Source organism: Salvelinus alpinus, chromosome 18 (genome assembly GCF_045679555.1).
Source record: "Salvelinus alpinus chromosome 18, SLU_Salpinus.1, whole genome shotgun sequence".
Taxonomy (NCBI): domain Eukaryota; kingdom Metazoa; phylum Chordata; class Actinopteri; order Salmoniformes; family Salmonidae; genus Salvelinus; species Salvelinus alpinus.
In genome coordinates this window covers 13,306,493-13,333,891 of record NC_092103.1, presented here as the reverse complement: position 1 = coordinate 13,333,891, position 27,399 = coordinate 13,306,493, and the positions used below count along the sequence as shown (strand labels likewise).

Here is a 27,399-nt window from a genome sequence, read left to right as displayed (position 1 = left end):
GTGCGTTACAGGGAAGACATCCTCCTCCCTCATGTGGTACCCTTCCTGCAGGCTCATCCTGACATGACCCTCCAGCATGACAATGCCACCAGCCATACTGCTCGTTTTGTGTGTGATTTCCTGCAAGACAGGAATGTCAGTGTTCTGCCATGGCCAGCGAAGAGCCCGGATCTCAATCCCATTAAGCACGTTTGGGATTTGTTGGATCGGAGGGTGAGGGCTAGGGCCGTTCACCCCAGAAATGTCCGGGAACTTGCAGGTGCCTTGGTGGAAGAGTGGGGTAACATCTCACAGCAAGACCTGGCAAATCTGGTGCAGTCCATGAGGAGGAGATGCACTGCAGTACTTAATGCAGCTGGTGGCCACACCAGATACTGACTGTTACTTTTGATTTTAACCCTCCCTTTGTTCAGGGACACATTATTTTATTTCTGTTAGTCACATGTCTGTGGAACTTGTTCAGTTTATGTCTCAGTTGTTGAATCTTGTTATGTTCATACAAATATTTACACATGTTAAGTTTGCTGGAAATAATCGCAGTTGACGGTGAGAGGACGTTTCTTTTTTTTGCCGAGTTTAAATATATTTTACAGTGGTTATGATTTTCTTTTGATTTCTGAAACTCTCCACCCCTCTGCTTCTCTTTTCAGGCTATTGGAAATGCGAAAACCACGCGCAATGACAACAGCAGTCGTTTTGGGAAGTACATCCAGATTGGTTTTGACAGGCGTTATCACATAATAGGTGCCAACATGCGCACGTATCTGCTGGAGAAGTCAAGGGTGGTGTTCCAGGTACGTGTAGCTCCATGCTGCGCAGTCTGGGAAACTCTGTATTGCTACTTACTAAGTCCATGCTTCCCTTCACATTTACTTTCCTTCATTTAAACATTTGATTAGGTCCTAGCTTGACATGTTTTTTCCAGCCAATCAAATATCAAAATAAACGTATCTAAGTACTTTACAGAAATTAATACAATATTAAATTGCAGCTTGGGGGAACTCATGTGCTAACAAAAGTATTTCATTCATCAGAATATATTATTGATCAAGAGTTAAGTGTAGTATATTTCTGCTTTTTAGGCTGAGGATGAGAGGAATTACCACATCTTCTACCAGTTGTGTGCCTCTGCTAGCTTCCCGGAGTTCAAAGACCTAGCCTTGAGTAAGTGTCGCAGACCGAGCCAATATTCAACTACGTTTCTGTTAAGGAAGCAACTGCATAATAACTGCAATATTCAGAGAATAGTACGTGTCGTCTGTGAGGACGTTCAAATAAGAACACTTTTCTAATACGTTTATTTCTATCTCTGCTTTCATCTTAAAGCCAGTGCGGAAGACTTCATCTTCACATCGCAAGGAGAGAACATCTTCATTGAGGGGGTGAATGATGCCGAGGACTTCAAGAAGACGAAGGAAGCCTTTACGCTACTGGGTAATGGTCTGACTGCATGGGTACATTCTAAGATGGTAACACCGCTACATTAGAACAGGCTCAGAACAAAGGGTTTATGTATCTTGGACATAAATACTGACTGGTTTTTTGTTCTTTTTTTTCAATCTCCCGATGGAACAATATTTACCTTACTGTGGTTTGTTTTTGCAGGTGTTAAGGAGAGCAATCAAAGCAGCATCTTCAGAATCATAGCTTCCATCCTGCATCTGGGGAACGTGGAGATCTGCTCGGAGAGAGACGGAGACTCCTGCCACATATCAGTATGTCACTATACAGCCTTGTCCAGATTAATTCTGTTTGAGTTTATAGTTCCACATCACAGCCTCAAACCGTATATCTTCTCTATACCTAATTTATTGATTAAATCTGTGTGTGTTTGTAGAGGAACGACCCTCACTTGACACACTTTTGCCGGTTGCTGGGGGTGGAGCTGGAGCAGATGGAACACTGGCTATGTCACAGGAAGCTGGTCACCACGTCAGAGACCTACGTCAAGAACATGTCCCGCAAACAGGCGGCTAATGCCCGCGACGCGCTCGCCAAACACATCTACGCACACATGTTTGACTGGATTGTGGAGCACGTCAACAAGTCTCTGCACACCTCCTCCAAACAACACTCCTTCATCGGTGTTCTGGATATCTATGGGTAAGACTGCCCACCTGGGCTCCCCAGAACCTCTGAAAACAAACCTCAACAGTGGGTTGGTTTGGATTGTGAGAGAAACTTGACTGTGTGGTGAGAACCGATTTTCATGCCAGCAATAGAAGTCTTATTTCAGGAGTGTAATCTCAGCCATGGTGAATGGTAAAAGCATCCCAGGCTGGCAGTAAGTTAACACACTGTGACAGCAGACACACAGAAGAACATCAGCCCAACTTTTCTCATTTTCCCTCGCAGTTCTGTCACACAATGTTTTCTGTACTAAAGGCACGGAGAAGCATGATATTTGATGAGTCGATTTCATAACGTATTTAGCAGATGTTATTGCTGCTGTAGCGAAATGCTTGTGTTCCTAGCTCCAACAGTGTAGTAAAATCTAACAATTCACAACAATACACACAAATCTAAAAGTAAAATAATGGAATTAAGAAATATATAAATATTAGGACGAGCAATGTCGGAGTGGCATTGACTAGAATACAGTATATACATATGAAATGAGTAAAACAGTATGTAAACATTATTAAAGTGACCAGTGATTCCATGTCTCTGTATATAGGGCAGCAGCCTCGACGGTGCAGGGTTGAGTAACCAGGTGGTAGCCGGCGAGTGATGGCTATTTAACAGTCTACCTTGAGACTGAAAAACAGCTTCTATCACCGCTTTGATGCACCTGTACTGACCTCGCCTTCTGGATGGTAGCGGGGTGAACAGGCCGTGGCTCGGGTGGTTGGTGTCCTTGATGATCTTTTTGGCCTTCCTGTGACATCAGGTCCTGTAGGTGTCTTGAAGGGCAGGCAGTGTGACCCGGTGATGGGTTGGGCAGACCGCACCACCCTCTGGAGAGCCCTGCACTTGCGGGCTCTTGGATGCACTTGGATGCTCTCAATTGTGCATCTGTAAAGATTTCGGAGGGTCTTAGGGACCAAGCCAAATTTCTTCAGCCTCCTAATGTTGAAGAGACGCTGTTGCGCCTTCTTCACCAAACTGTCTGTGTGGGTGGACCATTTCAGATCGTCAGTGACTGTGTACGCCGAGACCTTTGAAGCTTTTCACCTTCTCCACAGTACTGTCCCGTCAATGTGGATAGGGGGGCGCTCCCTCTGCTGTTTCCTGAAGTCCACGTTCCGCTCCTTTGTTTTGTTGATGTTGAGGGAGAGGTTATTTTCCTGGCACCACTCCGCCAGGGCCCTCACATCCTCCCTGTAGGCTGTCTTGTCATTGTTGGTACTCAGGCCTACTATGGTTGTGCCGTCTGCAAACTTGATGATTGAGTGTGTGGCCACGCAGTCATGGGTGAACAGGGAGTACAAGAGGGGGATGAGCACACACCCTTGTGGGGCCCCTGTATTGACGATCAATGAAGTGGAGGTGTTGTTTCCTACCTTCACCACCTGGGGGCGGCCCGTCAGGAAGTCCAGGACCCAGTTGCACAGGGCGGGGTTCAGACCCAGGGCCCCAAGCTTGATGATGAGCTTGGAGGGTACTATGGTGTTGAATACTGAGCTGTAGTCAATGAACAGTGTTCTTACATAGGTATTCCTCTTGTCCAGGTGGGATAGGGAAGTGTGCACTGCAATGGCGATAGCATCGACTGTGGATCTATTGGGGTGGTAAGCAAATTTAAGTGGTTCTAAGGCAGGGGTGGGCAAAGTTTTTGGCTCAAGGGCCACATCGGGATTTTGAAATTCAACGGAGGGCCAAATTGTTTGTTAAAATTAATTTGTGGGGGCCTCTGCATGGCAGTGCTTGAGGCGTCACTACAGACCCGGGTTCGATCCCAGGCTGTGTCACAGCTGGCTGTGACTGGGAGACCCATGAGGCGGCGCACAATTGGCCCAGCATCGTCAGGGTTTGGCAGGCCGAGATTTCCTTGTCCCATCGCGCTGTGGCGGGCCGGGTGCATGCACACTAACATGGTCGCCAGGTGAACAGTGTTTCCTCCGACACATTGGTGCGGCTGGCTTCCAGGTTAAGCGGGCATTATGTCAAGAAGCAGTGCGGCTTGGCTGGATCGTGTTTCGGAGGATGCACGGATCTCGACCTTCGCCTCTTCTGAGTCTGTACGGGAGTTGCAGCGATGGGACAAGACTGTAACTACCAATTGGATACCACAGAATTGGGAAGAAAAAAGGGCAAAAAATAATATATTTCTTATGTCTCACGGGCCGGATTGAAGTGCCCGGCTGGCCGGATGCGGGCTGTACTTTGCCTCCCCTTGGTCTCGGGTGTTATGTAAGGGTGTTTATGTAAGGTAGGCAAAGTACAGACTCTCAAAGCACTTCATGATGACAGAAGTGAGTGCCACGGCGCTATAGTCATTTAGTTCAGTTACTGTTGTTATCTTGGGTACAGGAACAATGGTGGACATATTGAAGCAAGTGGGGACAGCAGACTCGGATAGGGAGAGATTGAATATGTCCGTAAACACTCCAGTCAGCTGGTCTGCGCATGCTCTGAGGACGCGGCTAGGGATGCCGCCTGGGCCGGCAGCCTTGCGAGGGTGAGTATGCCTTGCGAGGGTGAGCACGCCTTACTCACGTCGGATACGGAGAACGAGAGCCCACAGTCCTTGGGAGCGGGCCACGTCGATGGCACTGTGTTATCCTCAAAGCGGGTGAAGAAGGTGTTTAGCTTGACTGGGAGCAAGACGTCGGTGTCCGCGACGTGCCTGGTTTTCCCTTTGTAATCCGTGATTGTCTGTAGACATTGCCACATACTCATCTGTGTGTGTGAGCGCTCTGCGTGTCTCCAGCCAAATACTTCCATCCCCTGTGTTGCAAGTGCCTCTTTTCATTACAGTAGATAGAGCATGGAACCATATTGAATTGGGGGAGCGGTGCTTTTCTTATTCATGACCCTGTTTGACTGAGGGCTTAATTGGTTCTCTGCTGTGGGTTAGATTATTGATAAAACTGGCAGCCTGGTGCTGGGAGGGGAAAGATGCTGAGCTACAGTAGAAAGCCCAAATAATAAGACATACAGCGGGGGGTTATTTGTAACTTGAGTCTGATAATTATCTGTACAAAACAGTTCATCTGAAAATACTTGTGGAATATAAAATACTTGCTTGATTCACTGTTTGTCATGTTTTCCAGTTTCTTGAAATACTTTGCAAACGCAACTTATTTCTATGTGAAATGGTCTATACATTCCTTTTCCATTTTAGTAGACAGTCTTATCCAGAGCAACTTAAAGTAGCGAGTGGATACATTTTCATACTATTTCGTACTGGTCCCCTGTGGGAATCGAACCCACAACCGTAGCATTGCAAGTGCCATGCTCTACCAACTGAGCCACATCACATCATCGTCAATGTACTCAATTACTGTATTGTGATGGAAAGTGTACAGGTACAAACCTCGATGACCAGCCTATGTACAATACGGTAATATACATTTACATGAAGTGGTTTGTAAGGATGGCACATTAATGCTGCACAAAAAGTGGTTGTTTTCCATGTTATTTGATTAAGAAAAATATTTAATTTGATGTGGATGTTTTGTGTCTTTGCCCATAACTTTGTACCTTTTTGATGTAAGTGTTTGAGGACAGGGTTTTTAATCTTTCTGGGTTCCATTAGAATGACAATCGCAAAGAAAGGGACAAGGGCAACAACTCTTACAGTTGTATTGAATGCTGCAAGATACAGTTCTCAATAATACAACTACCTTATTTGCCAAAGCAGAGATGCTGTGGAAAAAACATTTTGCCCAAGCTATCTGTCCGCTAATACTGGTAAAGGCATACTACAGTACTTTTTAAAAATGTTTGTATAAATATATTTTTGAATTCAGATTTTTCAGGGGGTGCTGCAGCACCCCTACTTCCCGTGGCTATGCAGCAGGGGTGTCAAAATCATTCCATGGAGGGCCTAGTTTCTGCAGTTTCTTTTTAAGACCTAGACAACCAGGTGAGGGGAGTGCTTTACTAATTAGTGAGTTTCATTTATTAATCAAGTGTAAGGGAGGAGTGAAACCACGCAGACACTCGGCCCTCTGTGGAATGAGTTTGACACGTGATCAACAGTGAGTTCAAAGCTCAAAATTTAAGGGACAGTTTTGTCGTTGTTTTGTCTCTGTACTCCAGCACTTTGGATTTGAAATTGTACAATGACTATGAGGTTAAAGTGCAGACTGTCCCCTTTCATTTGAGGTTATTTTCATCCAAATCGGGTGTACCGTTTAGAAATTACAGCACTTTTTGTACATAGTCCCCCAATTTTAGGGGACCAAATGTATTGGGACAGATTCACTTATGTGTATTAAAGTAGTAAAAAGTTAAGTATTTGGTCCCATATTCATAGCACACTATGACTACATTAAGCTTGTGACTCTACAAATTTGCTGGATGCATTTGCTGTTTTGAGTTGGTTGCATTTCAGATTATTACAATAACAGGGGAGGTTAGCATTTTGGGGGGGATATATTTGTGCATCTGTAACTTTCTCACTCGTCATTATTCACAATTCATTCAAGATTATCAGTAATCATGGTAGCATCCACATGCATGTAGAAGTGTTTAGAAACATTATCTTCTCATTTAGAATAAAAGTGACTCCAAAATTACACACTACATTATTTACTATTTAGTTTTCCTCTAGGCCTAAAATCACTGTCTAAAACACAGGATGGAAATAGACCGGAGACTTCCAACTCACCAGATATGTGACTGTTTTCTCTTCATCTGAACAGATTTGAGACCTTTGAGATAAACAGCTTCGAGCAGTTCTGCATCAACTACGCCAATGAGAAACTGCAGCAGCAGTTCAATCAAGTGAGTTTAAGCCTTATATTTATAATATACACAGTGTACAAAACATTAAGAACACCTGCTCTTTCCATGACATAGACTGACCAGGTGAATCCAGGTGAACGATATGATCCCTTATTGATGTTACGTGTTAAATCCACTTCAATCAGTGTCGATGAAAGGGAGGAGACAGGTTAAAGAAGGATTTTTAAGTCTTGAGACATGGATTGTGTGTGTGTGCCATTCAGAGGGTGAATGGGCAAGACCAAATAGTTAAGTGTGGTAGTAGGTGCGAGGCGCACCGGTTTGAGTGTGTTAAACTCAGCAGTGTTGCAGTTCTTTTCACACTCAACAGCTTCCAGTATGTATCAAAAATGGTCCACCACCCAAAGGACATCCAGCCAACTTCACACAACTGGAGTATACATGCCCCTGACGAATTGAGGCCGCTCTTAGGGCAAAAGGGGGTGCAACTCAATATTAGGATGTTGTTCCTAATGTTTTGTACACTCAGTGTAGCTACCTACCTTATATTCCAATGTTCAGTAGAGGAGACCTGAGAACATAAAGCAAAACATAAAACATAACATTAAACATAAAGCTGTTAACCTCATGACTCAACATGAATGTTTTCAAGTGAAATAATTCAGGACTTAGTCTAACTGATAACCTACTGTGCTGTAGCTCACTGTGGGACTGCCTCTGTGTGTCCTCAGCATGTGTTCAAGCTGGAGCAGGAGGAGTACATGAAGGAGCAGATCCCCTGGACGCTCATCGACTTCTATGACAACCAGCCGTGTATCGACCTCATCGAGGCCAAGTTGGGCATCCTGGACCTGCTGGATGAGGAGTGCAAGGTGGAGTACCCGGTCTTCCATACATAATGTATTCGTCTTTAGTCCTGAATTCTGTCCTTGCTCCAGTAGTTCTTAACTTCTCTTTTTGGGATGCATTAGTGGGGAAGTGTATATGAACAATTGGCAACTGGAGGAGTTTTAACGCTGAATGCACTTGAGCAGTCACAGGTGTTGAACAATCTTCTGTGTTTTGGTCTGGAGGGGAGCAGAGCGGAACACACTGCTGATCCCTGCGTTTTAAACCTCTGGTCTCAGTTTAATGGGATTCATCCTGCATTCATAGGTGCACACCGTGGCCTGCGTCTGTTTCCCCTGCCTGCATCCAGATTGTTATCGGAGTTAAGGACTTTGCAACAAAACACAGATTACTTATTTATTTCACTCATCCTCATCCCACAGCCCTTTGAAGTTATTGACGATCATTTGGAACAACCTCAAAATAATTGTTATTCTGAGCACAGCTAACCTGGATAGAAAGTTTTGGTTTCCTTCATGGTTTTACATAATATTTCTCCTTTATTCCCCTTCGCCTGCTGCTGCTACAGGTGCCCAAAGGGACAGATCAGAACTGGTGCCAGAAGCTGTACGATCGCCTTTCAAGCAGCGTCCATTTCCAGAAACCACGGATGTCCAACATATCTTTCATTATCATTCACTTTGCTGATAAGGTGGGTAGACCCAGCCTAGAGACATGTTTCACATGAAAAGCACCTGTACGTAAGGCTCTTCAGTTAGGTGAAAATTGACCTGATGCTAGGCTATTGGTTCAAATGTCATTTTGGCCGGGAAATCCTGTTGTTACAGTCCTTAAGCAAGGTTGTGTGTTTAAACCTAACTGCTTCAGTATACCTGGCTGAGTAATTGGGAGCATCTACAAATTGTGCTATTCAAAGGACCTGACATGAATCACCCTCATTGCAGGGGCTTTGCCTGAAAAGAGCTAATATGATTATCCCATGATGACTCATCAGAGAGGCTTTGTGTGTTAGTATTACTGTGAGTGATCTCATTGGCCCTGCAATGTCACCCCTCCTCCTTATGACACATACACAAGCTCTAATTAACTCAAAGAGCAGTGCTCCTACGCAGAGGAGCTGGCACTAAATAGAAAGGACTGCCTATGTGTCTGCCTAAAGTGGGTCATGTAAACAGATGAAAGGCAGGCAGCTGTAGCAATGTCCTTTTATTTACCGTGGTAATTTCCGTGAAAAGCTAGGGATGTGAGTGGCTAGAGTGGGACGAGAGAGTCCTGTTAATGTGGATGGGATTTCCTCAGCTCTCCTCTTAAGATAGTATTAAACCGATTCCCTTGGTGTTTCTCTTCGTCTAACTCTTCAAGTGAAAAGGAGTAGGATCTGCATTCAATTACTGCTCTTCCTCTCGCGCGCCAGTTGTACAGTCGTGGCCAAAAGTTTTGAGAATGGCACAAATATAAATTTTCACAAACTCTGCTGCCTCAGTTTGTATGATGGCAATTTGCATATACTCCAGAATGTTATGAAGAGTGATCAGATGAATTGCAATTAATTGCAAAGTCCCTCTTTGCCATACAAATGAACTGAATCCCCCAAGAACATTTCCACTGCATTTCAGCCCTGCCACAAAAGGACCAGCTGACATCATGTCAGTGATTCTCTCGTTAACTCAGGTGTGAGTGTTGACGAGGACAAGGCTGGAGATCACTCTGTCATGCTGATTGAGTTCGAATAACAGACTGGAAGCTTCAAAAGGAGGGTGGTGCTTAGAATCATTGTTCTTCCTCTGTCAAACATGTTACCTGCAAGGAAACACGTGCCGTCATCATTGCTTGCACAAAAAAGGTTTCACAGGCAAAGGTATTGCTGCCAGTAAGATTGCACCTAAACCAACCATTTATCGGATCATCAAGAACTTCAAGGAGAGCGGTTCAATTGTTGTGAAGAAGGCTTCAGGGCGCCAAAGAAAGTCCAGCAAGCGCCAGGACTGTCTCCTAAAGTTGATTCAGCTGCGGGAGCGGGGCACCACCAGTACAGAGCTTGCTCAGGAATGGCAGCAGGCAGGTGTGAGTGCATCTACACGCACTGTGAGGCGAAGACTTTTGGAGGATAGCCTGGTGTCAAGAAGGGCAGCAAAGAAGCCACTTCTCTCCAGGAAAAACATCAGGGACAGACTGATATTCTGCAAAAGGTACAGGGATTGAACTGCTGAGGACTGGGGTAAAGTCATTTTCTCTGATGAATCCCCTTTCTGATTGTTTGGGGCATCCGGAAAATAGCTTGTCCGGAGAAGACAAGATGAGCGCTACCATCAGTCCTGTGTCATGCCAACAGTAAAGCATCCTGAGACCATTCATTTGAGGGGTTGCTTCTCAGCCAAGGGAGTGGGCTCACTCACAATTTTGCCTAAGAACACAGCCATGAATATAGAATGGTACCAACACATCCTCCGAGAGCAACTTCTCCCAACCATCCAGGAACAGTTTGGTGACGAACAATGCCTTTTCCAGCATGATGGAGCACCTTGCCATAAGGCAAAAGTGATAACTAAGTGGCACGGGGAACAAAACATCGATATTTTGGGTCCCAAGTCCAGGAAACTCCCCAGACCTTAATCCCATTAAGAACTTGTGGTCAATCCTCAAGAGGCGGGTGGACAAAGAAAACCCCACAAATTCTGACAAACTCCAAGCATTGATTATGCAAGAATGAGCTGCCATCAGTCAGGATGTGGCCCAGAAGTTAATTGACAGCATGCCAGGGCGGATTGCAGAGGTCTTGAAAAAGAAGGGTCAACACTGCAAATATTGACTCTTTGCATCAACTTCATGTAATTGTCAATAAAAGCCTTTGACACTTATGAGATGCTTGTAATTATACTTCAGTATTCCATAGTAACATCTGACAAAAATATCTAAAGACACTGAAACGGCAAACTTTGTGGAAATTAATATTTGTGTCATTCTCAAAACTTTTGGCCACGGCTGTACAATTAGAACAGCCTGCAACCCTATCTGTGAGAAAGAGGAGAGAGCAGGGGTGAAGTGTGACACCAGACTGCCTGGAGGCTGGGGCTGCTGATGGACAGACAAAGGGAAGGACGATAGACTGACTGACAGGGGGATTTCCTTCCAAACAATACCTGCACTCATGTTATTTTACATCTGACTTTTTATAAATAAACAGAATGTTTGCTAATCTGGTTCATCTTTTTTTTATGCTCAGTAAATGCTTCTGTTTAAACTGCCACATGCTTTAAATTATTCAATGTACAGCTGGATGTTTGGCTACGGTTACTGTAAGTGCATTGCTGTGGGACACAACAGCAGGACTGTATGGGCCACCTGGGATTTGAACAAACAACCCTCAGTCCCTATTGTACATAATTACCATAGTTGATTAAATGTTTGCTAATTTAGTTGTCAGTGTATTTGGCTGTGAAGTGTAGTCTGTTATATATACCTCTGTTCCCGCCCTTGGCAGGTTGAGTACCAGTGTGATGGCTTCCTGGAGAAGAACAGAGACACCGTCTACGAGGAACACATCAACATTCTGAAGGCCAGCAAGGTGAGAGAGAACAATGTCATTAGATCGCTACCACAATGACACAATCATCAAAACCATTCTAGTGGACACTTCAACTCACACTCAACAGCACACTCTGACCACTTAAATGCAGAAAGCATGTCGCAAATAATTATATTTTTAAGCTCTAACTAATTTAACCGTGTGGACTTCTTGGAAAAGCAGCACCGTAAAGCTTTTACCAAATTAGATTACTGCTGAAAGAGGCTTCAGTTTTGGAATAGAGTGCAACGACACAAAAAAAGTAACACGATTTAGAAAGTGGCAAGTTGGAAGCATTTCACAGGTTCATATGATGGGCAGTATAGCTCCTATCAGGTATAGTTGTTGTTTAAAGCCAGGCTGACAACTTGGCAACACTTCACATGAACCCTAAAGTTTAAATCCTGCTTTACATTCTCATTTGAAATACATGAAATGTAAATTAAGATGTCATATCAAAATTCTAATATATTGCAGATGAATTGTCTCCCACAGACACACACACACTTTCTAGAGATCCGCTGACTCCTGCCTCTCCAAGCCAAACTCAAACTGCTTGATTGGAACCTAATTTCAGCTCATGTTCTCTGCATGAACTTTTTTACTGATTAAGTGATGAGAGCCAAAAGTGCATTAGCTTTCTCAGTCATTTCTGTTCAGTTCACCCTCTCTGCCACTCTCTTTGGGACAAATACCAACTTTAGTTCACTTCATCTCGTATTAGGCATCTCATATTCAGCCCTTTCTCTTTCAACCATCTTGTCTCCCTCTCGCCAAAATCCTCTCCTCAGCATTACTAATGCAACAGCCATTAAGAGCGTGCAAATGAGAAGGAATATTGAGAGGCAAGGAGAGATTTCATATTTTATGTTCTGTCTAAAAGCATCTTGTCTGTGCCAAATCTATTCACTATCAGAAAGACACCAAGCTCCATTGAACAGCATGGATAGGACCGAGTTTGGGAAACGCTGCAGTGAGGTTTCCGAAACAAAAGCAGTGATAAAGACATAGCATGTCTCAATATTGTACAATATGCTGTACTGCATTTTTGTCTCTGTCATTTCAATTGATTTTCTAGTGTCAATTTTGCTCAGTAGTTGAGAACTTGGCAAGAGCCCCTAGCTTGTTTAAACCCCCTCATATCTAGCTGACAGTGATGCAGAAACCTATCAACATTGGAGAGCCTTGGAGGACATGTGAGGGTCATGAAACTTCCTCCGGCTGATAAGTCTTTCCTCAATGACCATTACTATCATCTCTCACAGCCTGAAAGCCCTGCTAACTCTGAGGTACCTGAGCTGTACCCCCAAGCCAGAGGAGGTGGATGGATCAAGGAACTTCCATGAATCTTCATAGAAGTCCAATCCTGCTTACAGAGCATATTCTTTGCAAAGTGATAAAGGAAACATTTTCCGAAAAGGAATTTCGTGTTAATGTCAGAATATTTTTTCGCAAGTTTGGCATGAGAGAATAGTTATCCGTATGGATGGTGGGACTGCACTGCAGTGTATTAGTACTGTCTAACCACACCAGCCTTATCTGTGACAGAGATATTATTGTGCTATTATCAATATGGATGGTGGGACTGCACTGCAGTCTATTAGTACTGTTTTACCGCACCAGCCTTATCTGTGACAGAGATATTATTGTGCTATTATCAATATTCCCTCTGCATCCACTGCTTGACACTCAAATTGTTCACCTTCACTGGTTCTGCTGTGGAGATGTGACTACAGAACTCTCCTGACAGACGCCTAAATGCTGGTTTATTGACGTCCTGTCCAGCCATGCTTTTCATTACTGTAGTCTCATCAGTGTTCTTTAACACACCCGCTATTACACTGGATCCGACAGTACAGCACTATGTAAAAATATATCTTATGAAAAAGATTTTTGTGGAAATTCAACGCCTCTTTTTTTGTGCGGTTTGGTGAATTGATGTTGTTATCCGGCTGTAAAATGGCTTATAATATAATCTGTTTTATGCTAAGTTGTTTTGGATGAAACCATCTGCTAAACATATTAATGATGTTCCCCCTCTCACAGTTTCAGCTCGTGGCGGATCTGTTCCAGGACACTAATAAAGACGGAAGCAGCTCCACGTCTTCCAGCAAGTCCTCCAGGATCAACGTGCGCTCGGCCAAACCAACTCCTAAAGTCCCCAACAAGGAGCACAGGAAAACCGTGGGCCACCAGGTTAGCATCCACCATGAGGCCTGAGTTCAAACAGTGTGCCTCTGGACAGGAGCCTGTCTGTGTTAGTGTCATAGTCATTTTCTTAACAATGTCTTTAACCTTTCATTAGGAAGCAATGATGTAACAAGTCTGTATTTTTACAATGATTGGTGGGATTAAGCAAGTTTTTTAAACTTAGCCTTTGCAGTACTTCTCATCCTCCGCTCCTGTGTTAGTTTACTGTTGTTCCGCAGCTCCCTGCAGCTTCTCATCCTCCGTTCCTCTGTTTGTTTACTGTTGTTCCGCAGCTCCCTGCAGCTTCTCATCCTCCGTTCCTCTGTTTGTTTACTGTAGTTCCGCAGCTCCCTGCAGCTTCTCATGGAGACCCTGAATGCCACCACCCCCCACTATGTGCGTTGCATCAAGCCTAATGACGAGAAGGAGGCATTCTCGTGAGTAAATATTTGGCTTTTCAGTGACGGTGTACAGTTGAAGTCAGAAGTTTACATACACCTTAGCCAAATCAAATTTATTTATAAAGCCCTTCTCACATCAGCTGATGTCACAAAGTGCTGTACAGAAACCGAGCCTTAAACCCCAAACAGCAAGCAATGCAGGTGTGGAAGCATGGTGGCTAGGAAAAACTCCCTAGAAAGGACACATATACATTTAAATTTAAACTCAGTTTTTCACAATTCCTGACATTTAGTCCTAGTAGAAATTCCCTGTCGTAGGTCAGTTAGGATCACCACTTTATTTTAGGAATGTGAAATGTCTGAATAATAGTAGAGAGAATTATTTATTTCAGCTTTTATTTCTTTCATCACATTCCCAGTGGGTCAGAAGTTTGCATACACTCAATTAGTATTTGGTAGCTTTGCCTTTCAATTGTTTAACTTGGGTCAAATGTTTTGGGTAGCCTTCCACAAGCTTCCCACAATAAGTTGGGTGAATTTTGGCCCATTCCTCCTGACAGAGCTGGTGTAACGGAGTCATTGTTGTAGGCCTCCTTGCTCGCACACGCTTTTTCAGTTCTTCCCACAAATGTTCTATGGGATTGAGGTCAGGGCTTTGTAATGGGCACTCCAATACCTTGACTTTGTTGTCCTTAAGCCATTTTGCCACAACTTTGGAAGTATGCTTGGGGTCATTATCCATTTGGAAGACCCATTTGCGACCAAGCTTTAACTTCCTGACTGATGTCTTGAGATGTTGCTTCAAATTATCAATTTTCGTGATGATGCCATCTATTTTGTGAAGTGCACCAGTCCCTCCTGCAGCAAAGCACCCCCACAACATGATGCTGCCACCCCGTGCTTCACGGTTGGGATGGTGTTCTTCCCCCTTTTCTCCCCATTTTTCCTCCAAACATAACGATGGTCATTATGACCAAACAGTTCTATTTTTGCTTCATCAGAACAGAGGACATTTCTCCAAAAAAAGTACGATCTTTGTCCCCATGTGCAGTTGCAAACCGTAGTCTGGCTTTTTTATGGCGGTTTTGGAGCAGTGGCTTCTTCCTCGCTGAGCGGCCCTTCAGGTTATGTCGATATTGGACTCGTATTACTGTGGATATTGATACTTTTGTACCTATTTCCTCCAGCATCTTCACAAGGTCCTTTGCTGTTGTTCTGGGATTGATTTGCACTTTTCGCACCAAAGTACGTTCATCTCTAGGAGACAGAATGCGTCTCCTTCCTGAGCGGTATGACGGCTGCGTGGGTCCTATGGTGTTTATACTTGCGTACTATTGTTTGTAATGATGAACGTGGTACCTTCAGGCATTTGGAAATTGCTCCCAAGAATGAACCAGACTTGTGGAGGTCTACAATTTTTTTCCTGAGGTCTTGGCTGATTTCTTTTGATTTTTCCATGATGTCAAGCAAAGAGGCACTGAGTTTGAAGGTAGGCCTTGAAATACATCCACAGGTACACCTCCAATTGACTCAAAAATATGATGTCAATATGAAAATATGATGTCAATTAGCCCACCAGAAGCTTCTAAAGCCATGACATCATTTTCTGGAATTTTCCAAGCTGTTTAAAGGCACAGTCAACTTAGTGTATGTAAACTTCTGACCCACTGGAATTGCGATACAGTGAAATAATCTGTTTGTAAACAATTATTGGGAACATTACTTGTCATGCACAAAACTTGCCAAAACTATAGTTTGTTAACAAGAAATTTGTGGAGTGGTTGAAAAACAAGTTTTAATGACTCCAACCTAAGTGTATGTAAACTTCCGACTTCAACTGTATGTAGGCAACAGAATACGGAAGAGTTTGTGTGTCTTGTCTGTCTCATGTAACTTCTCTGCTCAAATAGCCAAGTTGTTTGGATTAGCAAACTTTTTTCATGTTGACTGAAAAACCTTGCCCATTTTTAGTGGAAGAGATGCTTTTGGGACTTCTGTACCCACTGGTACAGTATTACTACAGTATTACTACAGTATTACTGTAAACAAAGAGGGCTCTGTTCTGTGTGTATGTTTGTGTACAGTGTGTTTAAGAATCAGAAGCCAACTTCTTACTGTGACTGGCTTCACTAATCAGATCTAGGAGCCTAATATGTGGTCTGCCATTCTTATTTAAACGTGGTACGGTCATGGTGAGGTAATGATGGCTTATGTAAACAGAACACTAATAAACATGCATTGAGTCATGGGAAAAGACAACTAGGAGAGAGTACTGTGTGTGACAGACAGAGCGAGAGACATCACCTGCGTGTGCTGTGTTTGTTCTTTGGTTGCCTAGACCCGAGTGTAGCCTGAGGTGCTGATTCTGTCTCTTGCTGAATAACTCTCTCGTCCTCTGACTCAATAACAGTTTCTCTTGCTCACAGTGGCACAGCCATGTCGACTGTTACCAGAAACTCTCGTCCAAAATAAAGACTGTTTTTCAATAAACAATGTTGTCTTGATAAGCAGTGTTGAATGGGGCATTTAAACCAGCACACTAGATATCCTAGGTTTTTGTTTTTCGAGGTCGATTTAAGGAATTGTCTTGTGTTCTGAAGCTTTTCTACTACAGCACACATTGTCGACTTAGAATGTTTACTTCCGAAAAACAGGACAGAAGGAGAGGTCAGGTTATGTTGCCATCGTCTTGATGCATTCTTTTGCACAAGTGCCTCTTCAAGGTCTCTAAATCTAATGATGTGCCTTGGTCACATGCTGTGGCTGGACTTTAGCAAACATACCGACGGCTGTATGTAGGGACACAGTCAGTCTGCCCAGGCAGCACCTAGCTGACTAGCATTAACCTCCTCTCAATGCTTCTGTCTTCTGCCTAGTGGAGATGTGTACAATACTGAAGGGGAAGCTTAAGCTCAGGTACAGTAAGGAGAGGGTAATAGCCTTTACCTGTGTATATGTATGGTAATTAACCCTACTCCCAGAATGGTGTGTTTTCATTGTGATGGGGAATTGTTTTGAAACTTTGTATACGTGTTCTTTTGTCCCTCTCTCTGTTGAAGGTTTGACTCTAGGAGAGCTGTGCAGCAACTGAGGGCATGTGGAGTCCTGGAGACCATCCGCATCAGTGCTGCTGGCTACCCATCAAGGTAAGATTGCTTCTCACACACCGTTACACGGGTGGCCCTGTTGTCTGCTCTGTGCAATAGATAGTGGATGCATAGAAATTGATTGTGGTCCTGTGTGGGTCAGTTGGTAGAGCATTGCGCTTTGCAACGTCATGGGGCGTTGGTTTGATTCCCGCTGGGGCCACCCATATAAAACATTTGTCACTTTGGATAAAAATGTCTGCTAAATGGCATATAATAATATTATTATTATTATATATATTGTAATAGAATGTGGTTGTTATCCGACTCCTGGTGATGTAATGGGCATGTCACTTCCGTAATCTGTGCTGCCTGGACGGAGGCTCTTCCTCTGTCTGTTTTTATTGCTCCATCATTGAGCTTTCTCGGTCGTCCTAAGCAGGGAGGAAATTGAATTCCGTCTCCCCTGAGGTACGTTCTTCCCTGAGGGGGAACAGCAGGAGAGCAATTCACCACAGAGCACGAAAACTCTCTTAATAACAATTTGATTCCGTTACACAGCATAAAACAGATTGCATAAGACAAAGTACTGCGTGAGAAAGTGCAGTCTTACTGTTTCAAGTCTAGAAGACCGACACTAGTCCTGACCTACTCATGGTCGCAAACCGAAAGAAACTAGAGATGAACAATAATCATGCCTTTATGTCGCGTGGAAGTGTTAAGGACATTTCTTACAATTTGATTTGTTCAAAATAATACAATGGTTTCCTTTTTCATGAATTAAAATATGCCTGTTTCAGATTTGGGCTGTGTGTGTTTGACTTGCTTCTCAGCCAGTCCTATGTGATTCCAGGTGGACGTACCCAGACTTCTTCAACAGATACAGAGTCCTCATGAAGAAGTCAGATATGACCGTAGGAGACAAGAAACTGGTGTGTAGGAACCTACTAGAGACCCTGGTCAAGGTAAGAAAGATTTACGCCCTAAAGCCCCAAGTAGGAAAGGAAATGAATGAATAGAAAGGAAATGAATGAATAGAAAGGACCACTATTGTTCCTCCCATGGTTGAAGGATGTTGTTCTCTTCAACGGAGCTCCCTAACTCCTTCAGGGCCAGTCCATCTTTGCATCATTGAACCTACTGCATGTCTGCTCTGATACAGTACATGTTAACTTTTCCAGTATTGAGAGACAGCTTTGAATGTATGAACCTGGGGAATGGGGATGTAAAAAGGCAGGTCACGAGTTTCAGTCCTAATGGACAAACCCCGTTGTGTTCTCTAGGAACAGTGGAGAATTCAGCATACACAGCCTGAGATGAATCATGTTATTAATACATTATTACTGGAATATCATTTGTATGCGCCTTGGACAGTATGTCATGGATTCCTTAGGGGAGGCGGGTGGGGGGGGGGGGCTATTTAACCTTGTGTTTGATAACGTCCACTTAACTAGCTGCCTTGATGCTCAGTTGATCGAGCTGAAGTTCAATTTAACTGAATGAATGAATGACTGGAAACCAAATGACTTCATCTTTCTCCCTCACCAGGACCCAGACAAGTTCCAGTTTGGTAAGACCAAGATCTTCTTCCGGGCGGGCCAAGTGGCCTACCTGGAGAAGCTGAGGGCAGACAAGTTCCGCTCCGCCTGCATCAAGATCCAGAAGACAGTGCGACGCTGGCTACAGATGGCCCGCTACAAGAAGATACGCAAGTCTGCCATCACCTTGCAGAGATTTGGCCGCGGTTACATGGCCCGCAGGTGAGAGCAGAAGCACAACGTTCTGCTAGACTAACAAAGTAGCTGGTCAATTCAGAATTTTTCCCACGAGGCAACTTCTTGATAAATCACACTACAAGGGTCGTGAACAAGTTTTAATCAATATCGGTGCCAGTGTTGTAACTACTTTCCGTGTCCTCCTCCTTTTGCTGTCTTTCTCAGGTATGCGGAGCAGCTGCGTCTAAGCCGCGCTGCTGTTATCTGTCAGAAGCAGTATCGTATGGTCCGAGAGCGGAGGGGCTATCTGAGGGTGAGACAGGCTGTTGTCACCATCCAGGCCTTTACCAGGGGCATGTTCACCCGCAGGATCTTCCAGGAGGTACTACAACCACAACACTCTACCTGTTATGTCACTGGTTTACCTTTTACCTTTTTTGATCCTGGATTTTGTATACACTCTCCTTTGTTCCCAATCCCACACTGTATTCATGTTGAAGCTATCAGATCTCTATTAGATCTCTATCTCTATCAGGAGTAAAAAGTACCCTGGGAAGAGGCCTCAGTCTTGGACTTGTTGTCCTGTTTGTGTGACTGGAAAATTGGAGACGAAGTGCTCGGATTTGAAATGGAATGTGATCAGGCGGGCCTTGCATAAATGCTGCCTGCTATTGCGCCATCTCAGATACTCTAGATTCCCTTTGGATTTAGTACTCTAGAATTTCCCCCTACTGGGAAATCTAGTTAACTACATATTTCACATTGTACAGTATAATAAATGGTTCTTTGTCCCTGATCTCTACCTCTCCTCTCCCCCACCCCAGTTCCTTCTGCATCACAAAGCCATGATCATCCAGAAGCATGTCCGAGGCTGGCTTACTAGGAGGAAGTTCAAGGTGGCACGGAACGCCGCCATCACCATCCAGTGTGCCTACCGCCGCATGCGAGCCAAGCGGGAGCTGAAACAGCTGAAGATTGAGGCGAGGTCCGCTCAACATCTGAAGAAGCTCAACACGGGCATGGAGAACAAGATCGTCCAGCTGCAGAGGAAGATGGATGACCAGGTACAGTCAAAGACGCATGGTTCTGACCCAGGCGACTTTATAGGAGTACACTGACCTGTAACGCTAGTAGCCTACAATGAGTGCCATAATACAAAGACGGGTCAATGAAAGGTCAATATTTCCCTTTGCAATCATTTTGGCACAGAATGTTTTTTGTCTAGACTGTAAGTTATGTTAAAAAGGGATGGATTTGAAAGTGATGTGACGTCCCATAGTAGTAACAGAGCTCTCTCTCCTGTCCCACTGTTTAGACCAAAGATCTGAAGACTCAGAATGAGCAGCTGGTGGTGGCCAAAGCCTCCCTGGGCTCAGAGGTGAACAAGCTGCAGAAGGAGCTGGAGACCATGCGCAGTCGCCAGGGAGACGGCGGTCAGCTGACCTCTCTGAAGGATGAGCTGGAGAAGCTGAGGGCGGAGCTCCAGGAAGCACACGCCCACAGGAAGAAGCTGGAGGAGGAGCACAGCAACGAGAAGATGAGATTTGAACAGGTGAGCTGTCAATCACTGAAGAGGAGAAAGTACATTTTCCTTTACCTTGTATGTTCTCCAAAGCCCTAATGTTGACTGAAAACAGCCTTCTGTTTGAAACACGTGGGTGAAAACAGTCTTCAGTTGCCCGAGTAACTACAGAAGATGCTGGTAGCAGCGGTTTTACTGAATTCTTGCTCTAAGAGTTGAATTACTGAACATCTGTTTCTCCAACAATCTCACTGTGGATTTAACTGTATGTATCAGTGGTCTGAAAGTGATATCATGCATACATTTTTGTATTGTTTTGACTACCTGACTTAAGGAGATCATTGTTAAGTAGATTGGCCTCGGGCTTTCTCAGTGGTAATAGACACCCCTCTTTGGTCCTTTTGATTCTCTCCCAAGTCAGTCAGACAATGCAGGAATTGTCCCTGGCTCTCTAGCTCCGTCTGACATCAGTATGAGAGCCTCACACGCAGGATCGACAGATTTATAGTCACTTAAAGAGAAACAAAACAACTAAATAGACCTTTTTCTCACTTGTGGAGAGTAAGTAGCGTCTATCGTCTGAAGTATCAAATTGAAATAGATAAAAGAAAATGCATTGCTCTTGAACGGCCACCATGCTCTTTCTGATGTCTCTATTTCTTTCATTAATGCTCTTGTTCTTTTTCCTTAGAGAGTGGAGGAGCTGGAGAGGGAGAATTCCCTGCTGAAGAGTGAAAAGGAGAAGATGAACCAAAGGATTCTGCACCACTCCAAGAGCACAGAAGGTAAGTGCTTTTTAGATCTCATACACCACTAAGACGTAAACGATAGTACTACTACAGTGATTAGTTGATACATATATATAGGAGTGGTTGAAGGTGAAACTGTAGTCACAGTAAGCCCTGCATTCTGCCTGACCTGAGGGGAGGGACGGCTTGTTTCCCCACACAAAAGGGTTTTTTGTGGAAGTAGGACAAGAGGCAGAAACCGCATCAAGTTACACGGCAGCAGCAATGTGAGACAAAAAAAAAAAAAAAAAATGAAGTCAGCCCTTGTTTAGCACTGTGTTCACGTGGAAAAGTATTAGTTTTGGAATATGTACCTTTATGTGTGCCAAACATAAATCAATCAATTTGTTAAATCCATTCGTCAATGGACTTCTCTTTGTCAATGAGAAGTCACTTCTAGTTTACATCATAATCTCTGAACATGACCACTGCCTTTATCTAAATACCATGGGCAGTACTTCAAACGGGACGTTTCATCACAGAGCAGTTAAAAGGAAATCATGGGGCGGCGCACAATTGGCCCAGCGTCGTCCGGGTTAGGGGAGGGTTTGGCCCAGCGTCGTCCGGGTTAGGGGAGGGTTCGGCCCAGCGTCGTCCGGGTTAGGGGAGGGTTCGGCCCAGCGTCGTCCGGGTTAGGGGAGGGTTTGGCCCAGCGTCGTCCGGGTTAGGGGAGGGTTCGGCCCAGCGTCGTCCGGCTTAGGGGAGGGTTTGGCCCAGCGTCGTCCGGGTTAGGGGAGGGTTCGGCCCAGCGTCGTCCGGGTTAGGGGAGGGTTTGGCCCAGCGTCGTCCGGGTTAGGGGAGGGTTTGGCCCAGCGTCGTCCGGGTTAGGGGAGGGTTTGGCCCAGCGTCGTCCGGGTTAGGGGAGGGTTTGGCCGGCAGGGATGCTCTTGTCCCATCGTGCACTAGCGACTCCTGTGGCGGGCCGGGCGCAATGCACGCTGACACAGTCGCTAGGTGTATGGTGTTTCCTCCGACACATTGGTGCAGGTTCCGGGTTAAGCGGGCAGTGTGTCAAGAAGCAGTGCGGTTTGGCTGGGTTGTGTTTTGGAGGACGAACTTCTCTCGACCTTCGCTTCTCCCAAGTCCGTACGGAAGTTGCAGCAATGGGACAAGACTGTAACTACCAATTGGATGACACGAAATTGGGGAGAAAAAAAGGTGTAAAATTGAAATAAAAAAGTTCAAATCTGGTCCCATCATAGCCTAAATACAACAATTTTTTTTATCATAGCCTAAATAAAACTGATTTATTATTATATCATAACCAGAGTTTTACCTGGTGTGGTTAGCCTACCAGATCATGAAAGACTATCCCCCCATCACTCTGGGACCTTTGGTGCCACCTCTAAAATCACCACAAAATGTTACAAATGAAAAAATATATTATATTTGTTTGAATTACTATCTCAACATTTTGACTTGCGTAGTTTCACTTGTGTATATCAAAATGTTGACTTGCATATCTAAACATTTTGGGATAGTAGGCCTATCAAAGAATATATACAGTGCCTTCGGAAAGTACCCCTTGACATTTTCCACATTTTGTTACATTACAGCCTTATTCTAAAAGGGATTCATTTTTTTTTTAAATCCTCAGCAATCTACACACAATACCCCATAATGACAAAGTGAAAACACGTTTTTAGAAATGATTGCAAATGTATTAAAAATAAAAAGCTGAAATGCCTTAAGTATTCAGACCCTTTGCTATGAGACTCGAAATTGAGCTCAGGCGCATCCTGTTTCCATTGGTCATCCTTGAGATGTTTCTACAACTTGATTGGAGTCCACCTGTGGTAAATTCAATTGATTGGACATGATTTGGAAAGGTACACACATGTCTATAAGGTCCCACAGTTGACAGTGCATGTCAGAGCAAAAACCAATCCATGAGGTCGAAGGAATTGTCCGTAGAGCTCCGAGACAGGTTTCTGTCGAGGTACAGATCTGGGGAACGGTACCAAAGCATTTCTGCAGCATTGAAGGTCCCCAAGAACATAGTGGCCCCCATCATTCTTAAATGGAAGACGTTTGGAACCACCAAGACACTTTCTAGAGCTGGCCGCCCGGCCAAACTGAGCAATCGGGGGAGAAGGACCCGATGGTCATTCTGACACAGCTCCAGAGTTCCTCTGTGGAGATGGGAGAACCTTCCAAAAGGACAACCATCTCTGCAGCACTCCACCAATCAGGCCTTTATGGTAGAGTGGCCAGACGGAAGCCACTCCTTAGTAAAAGGCACATGACAGCCCGCTTGGAGTTTGCCAAAATGCAGCTCAAGGACACTCATAGCATGAGAAACAAGATTCTCTGGTCTGATGAAACCAAGGTTGAACTCTTTGGCCTGAATGCCAAACGTCACGTCTGAAGGAAACCTGGCACCATCCCTACGGTGAAGCGTGGTGGTGGCAGCATCATGCTGTGGGGATGTTTTTTAGGGACAGGGAGACTAGGCAGGATCGAGGGGAAGATGAATGGAGCAAAGTACAGAGAGGTCCTTGATGAAAACCTGCTCCAGAGTGCTCAGGACCTCAGACTGGGTGTAAGGTTCAACCTTTCAGCAGGACAACCTTAAGCACACAGCCAAGACAACGCAGGAGTGACTTCGGGACAATTCTCTGAATTCTCTGAGACCTGAAAATAGCTGTGCAGCAACTCACCCCATCCAACCTGACAGAGCTTGAGAGGATCTGCAGAGAAGAATGCAAAAAACTCCCCAAATACAGATGTGCCAAACTTGTAGCATCATACCCAAGAAGGCTCATGGCTGTTATCACTGCCAAATGTGCTTTAACAAAGTACTGAGTAAAGGGTCTGAATACCTATGTAAATGTGATATTTCCATTTTATCCAAAATCTGTTTCTGCTTTGTCATTATGGGGTATTGTGTATAGATTGAGGGGAAAAAACAATTTAATCAATTTTAGAAGAAGACTGTAACCTAACCAAAATGTGGATAAAGTCAAGGGGTCTGAATACTTTCCAAAGTGTGTGTGTGTACACACACACTGCGCTAATAGGCTTCCATTGTTGTTCTTGGCTCAGTGCAGCCGGCAGGCAGCGGCTACTGTGACAATTTCAGAATGTAACAGGGTGTTAACTGCAATTTCTGTTGTTAGGTTCTAAATATCAGAGTAAGAACTCAATGTACACTATGAAAGCTTAAACCAAGTTTATACATGGTTCCACCAGTGGTGGTATATGTACCCCAGTTTGGGGTGGAATCTCCTCCTCCTCTTTAAACATTACATCTCTGTTGCTAGGCAGGAAATTAAGTGACGCGGGCAATAAACTGTTCCTTCTCCCTTAACGTGACCTGACCTCGGCCCCCTTCCTCACTAATCCACAGCTCTCCACCCTTATCAGTGCCTGCCAACGTGATCGTTTTTCCTTTACTCAGTACATTCCAAGCTTAATTGCCTCCACATATACATTCCTCCTACAGATAACCATTAACTTATGGTGTAGACCCTAGACTATAGCACCCCTCATGTCTCAATATTTAAAGTTTAGAAATCTGAACCCATCACAGGTAAAAACTCAATAAAACAAGTATCTAATATAGTCTATACATTTCAGCTGTTTCAAAAACATTGCTCTGTAGGAGTGTTAAGCTCAACGAGGTAAACTGCCCTGCTCGGGAGGGGTCAACTGTCAGGCGAGTGTAGTGCGTGAAAACTGTCATCTCTTTTCTAGTGTAAAACCAGATGTAACGCTCCAGGCGTGATCATTTCGCAAGTTTACGTGACAGTATTGTCTCTCAAAAATCTATGCCTCTCGAGAACCTCTCAAGAATGTCCCTATGCTATCGGCAATGTGAAAACGGTCCAAGATAGAAAAGTTATTTGGAATCTTGACAATACAATAACCTATCCCTCAAATTAACATATGAAATGGTGCTGACACCAAGGTGCTATTCCAAGTAACTTAATAAAATAAACTTGACATCAAAGACTAGCAATAGATATTCAGTACCTGTAATGGAGAATACTGTATGTAACTTATTGATGGCTTGTTTTCTAGTCACTCAAATGAAGGCTCATCTATAGGACAGTGATTGAGTAATAGTAAAAGTGAAGACTCATGAAAGTGATTGATGTGGACTGGTCGTGTGCGTGTTTCAGACCAGGAGAGCAGTGCATCCCAGAGTGTGGGTCGGGTCCAGGCAGAGCTGGATGAGGAGAGGCAGCGCTACCAGAACCTGCTCAGGGAGTTCTCCAGACTGGAGCAGAGATATGACAACCTACAGGAGGCCAAGGTGCGTGTGTGTTTGTGTTTGTGCACATTTGCATGTAGGTGTCCTATGCCAAGCCAGATATCCAATGGTTTCCTGTCTCCTCTTACCCTTCAGTTTCAGCCTGGCCACAGGAGGAACAATTCTAACCAGAGCAGCCTGGAGTCTGACTCCAATTATCCCTCCATTTCTACCTCGGAGGTGGGAGACACTGACGATGCCATCCAACTCGTAGAGGTAAGACCTCCTTAACCAGGATTAACCAGTTTTATACAGTCTAACACAGGCTTACTGTACATAGTTGCTTGGACTAGGTTTTGACCTGACATTGTTCCCCTGCAGGAGATGGGAGTGGAGAAGGCAGCAATGGACATCGGTGTGTTCATGAAGCTGCAGAAGCGTGTTAGGGAGCTGGAACAGGAGAGGAAGAGACTGCAAGTCAACCTGGAAAAGATGGAGGACCAGTCTAAGCGCAAGGTGGGCCTATGTCTCAGTCTAGTGTTATGCTCTTGCTTATTTTTCTATACTTCTAAAATACCTACACAGAAGTTTCTCCCGTTACTCTTTGTCTTGAATACCTTTAAGTTTAAGATCCTCAAGCTGCCTGCCTCTGCCTTATCGACCCAAAGTGGAATATTTACTATTCGCCATCTCTCTTAGGGCATTGAGCCAAAGATGACAACAGAGCAAGAGAATGCGGATCTGGCCTACAACAGTCTCAAGGTACAGATCCATCCACCCCGACACAGATACACCAACTAACATGCATACACACAGACAACCACAGTGTACAGTACTATTCAGCAGTGGGATGTCTCTATTTGTGGTGTTCCATTTCTTCTTCACTCTGGATGTTCTGGTGTCTTTGGTCTTCCTGCCCTCAACTTCTCGAGCATATTCAAAAAATGAAATTGTATGTTCACAGGTCGCCACAGAAAGGTAGAGGATCTGATTCATGTTAATTTTGTAGCAACACCTTTTCACTGGAATAATAATTTCAATATCCATGACACACAGTTGAAAACAAAAAACTAAAATATAGCTGCGAGCAGCAATGAATGGGGTTCACAGGATGAGAGAAAGGACGCACGGGCAGTTGAATAACAAAGCAAAGGTTCATTAGAGGAATATGTTTAAAGTATTTTTTTAGCATATCTGCTAATGTATATCTATAGGTACAATGCGGCCATATTTGAATGCAGCAACAACAAAAAATCTCAAAACCATTAAAGACTTGAGTCTAAATACAAAATCAGGAGTGAATCTGGCATATGGTGCATGAGGACAAGATGATTGATTTTGAGCATTACCGTTACATATGCAAATAATTAGATGTTGAAAGTCCTTGTTTTTTGAGATATCAATACCAAATTCAATGTGGTTTACCTTAGAGACGTCCATGATAGCGATGACAAGTTTCAAGTTAATAGGCAACTGCGAAGTGAATTTAAAGTGGTTTAAATGGATACGTAAAATCTGAACTCCGCCATCTTTTGTCCAGCTTTTCTCAAGCTAAGTTAAGACACGTACCATGGGTATACTTTCCAAATGTGTTGTCATTTGGTCCTATGGTTCATGAGAAGTGTTTTTTGCATATTAGCCTATGTGCTAATATGCTTCCACTGGTATAGTGTGGCCATCTTTTAATGCATCAGCGTTATTTTCTCAAACTCTTTAGGGACTATTGTGATGAGTCCAAAAACCAACTTTATTTATTGATTTAAAATTTTGCAGGATGAAATCTCTTGATGCACCATTCCATTTTCAAGTGTTCAAATTATTATTTATTTTTTTACAAACAATACTTGGTAACAAAAATATGGCAACTACTGTCTAATAATAAAACGTACAATCAACAGAATAAAAAAGTTGTTGTACAACTACTAATAGGTCTACAACTAATAAAAATGACTTCCAACTACAACTAATAAAACTAAGTACCTATAATATATACAGTGCATTTGGAAACTATTCAGACCCCTTGACTTTTTCCACATTTTGTTATGTTACAGCCTTATTCTAAATTTGATTTGTATTTAATTTTTTCATCAATCTACACACAATACCCCATAATGACGAAGCAAAAACATTTTTTTAAAGAAATGTTTGCAAATGTATTACAGATGCAAACAAGGTATCTGTTTTTTGTAAGTTTTCAGACCCTTTGCCCTGAGACTCAATTTTGCTCAGGTGC

At 43.8% G+C, this 27,399-nt stretch overlaps 1 protein-coding gene across 2 annotated transcripts in view; it reads left to right on the top strand.

The window, feature by feature from the left end:
• Positions 1-27,399, top strand: part of LOC139543819 (unconventional myosin-Vb-like) — an 85,259-nt gene that overhangs the window by 43,904 nt on the left and 13,956 nt on the right. For both annotated transcript variants that reach the window (XM_071350262.1, XM_071350261.1), the window contains exons 6-27: positions 651-794; positions 1,083-1,164; positions 1,327-1,434; positions 1,606-1,715; positions 1,838-2,103; positions 6,813-6,894; positions 7,587-7,727; positions 8,273-8,395; positions 11,186-11,269; positions 13,316-13,465; positions 13,799-13,896; positions 16,920-17,006; positions 17,800-17,911; positions 18,495-18,706; positions 18,887-19,043; positions 19,486-19,725; positions 19,977-20,213; positions 20,875-20,968; positions 25,096-25,229; positions 25,323-25,442; positions 25,548-25,682; positions 25,866-25,928. In XM_071350262.1, the coding sequence (XP_071206363.1) occupies positions 651-794; positions 1,083-1,164; positions 1,327-1,434; positions 1,606-1,715; positions 1,838-2,103; positions 6,813-6,894; positions 7,587-7,727; positions 8,273-8,395; positions 11,186-11,269; positions 13,316-13,465; positions 13,799-13,896; positions 16,920-17,006; positions 17,800-17,911; positions 18,495-18,706; positions 18,887-19,043; positions 19,486-19,725; positions 19,977-20,213; positions 20,875-20,968; positions 25,096-25,229; positions 25,323-25,442; positions 25,548-25,682; positions 25,866-25,928 (2,979 nt within the window). The remainder of the gene's footprint in view (positions 1-650; positions 795-1,082; positions 1,165-1,326; positions 1,435-1,605; positions 1,716-1,837; positions 2,104-6,812; positions 6,895-7,586; positions 7,728-8,272; positions 8,396-11,185; positions 11,270-13,315; positions 13,466-13,798; positions 13,897-16,919; positions 17,007-17,799; positions 17,912-18,494; positions 18,707-18,886; positions 19,044-19,485; positions 19,726-19,976; positions 20,214-20,874; positions 20,969-25,095; positions 25,230-25,322; positions 25,443-25,547; positions 25,683-25,865; positions 25,929-27,399) is intronic.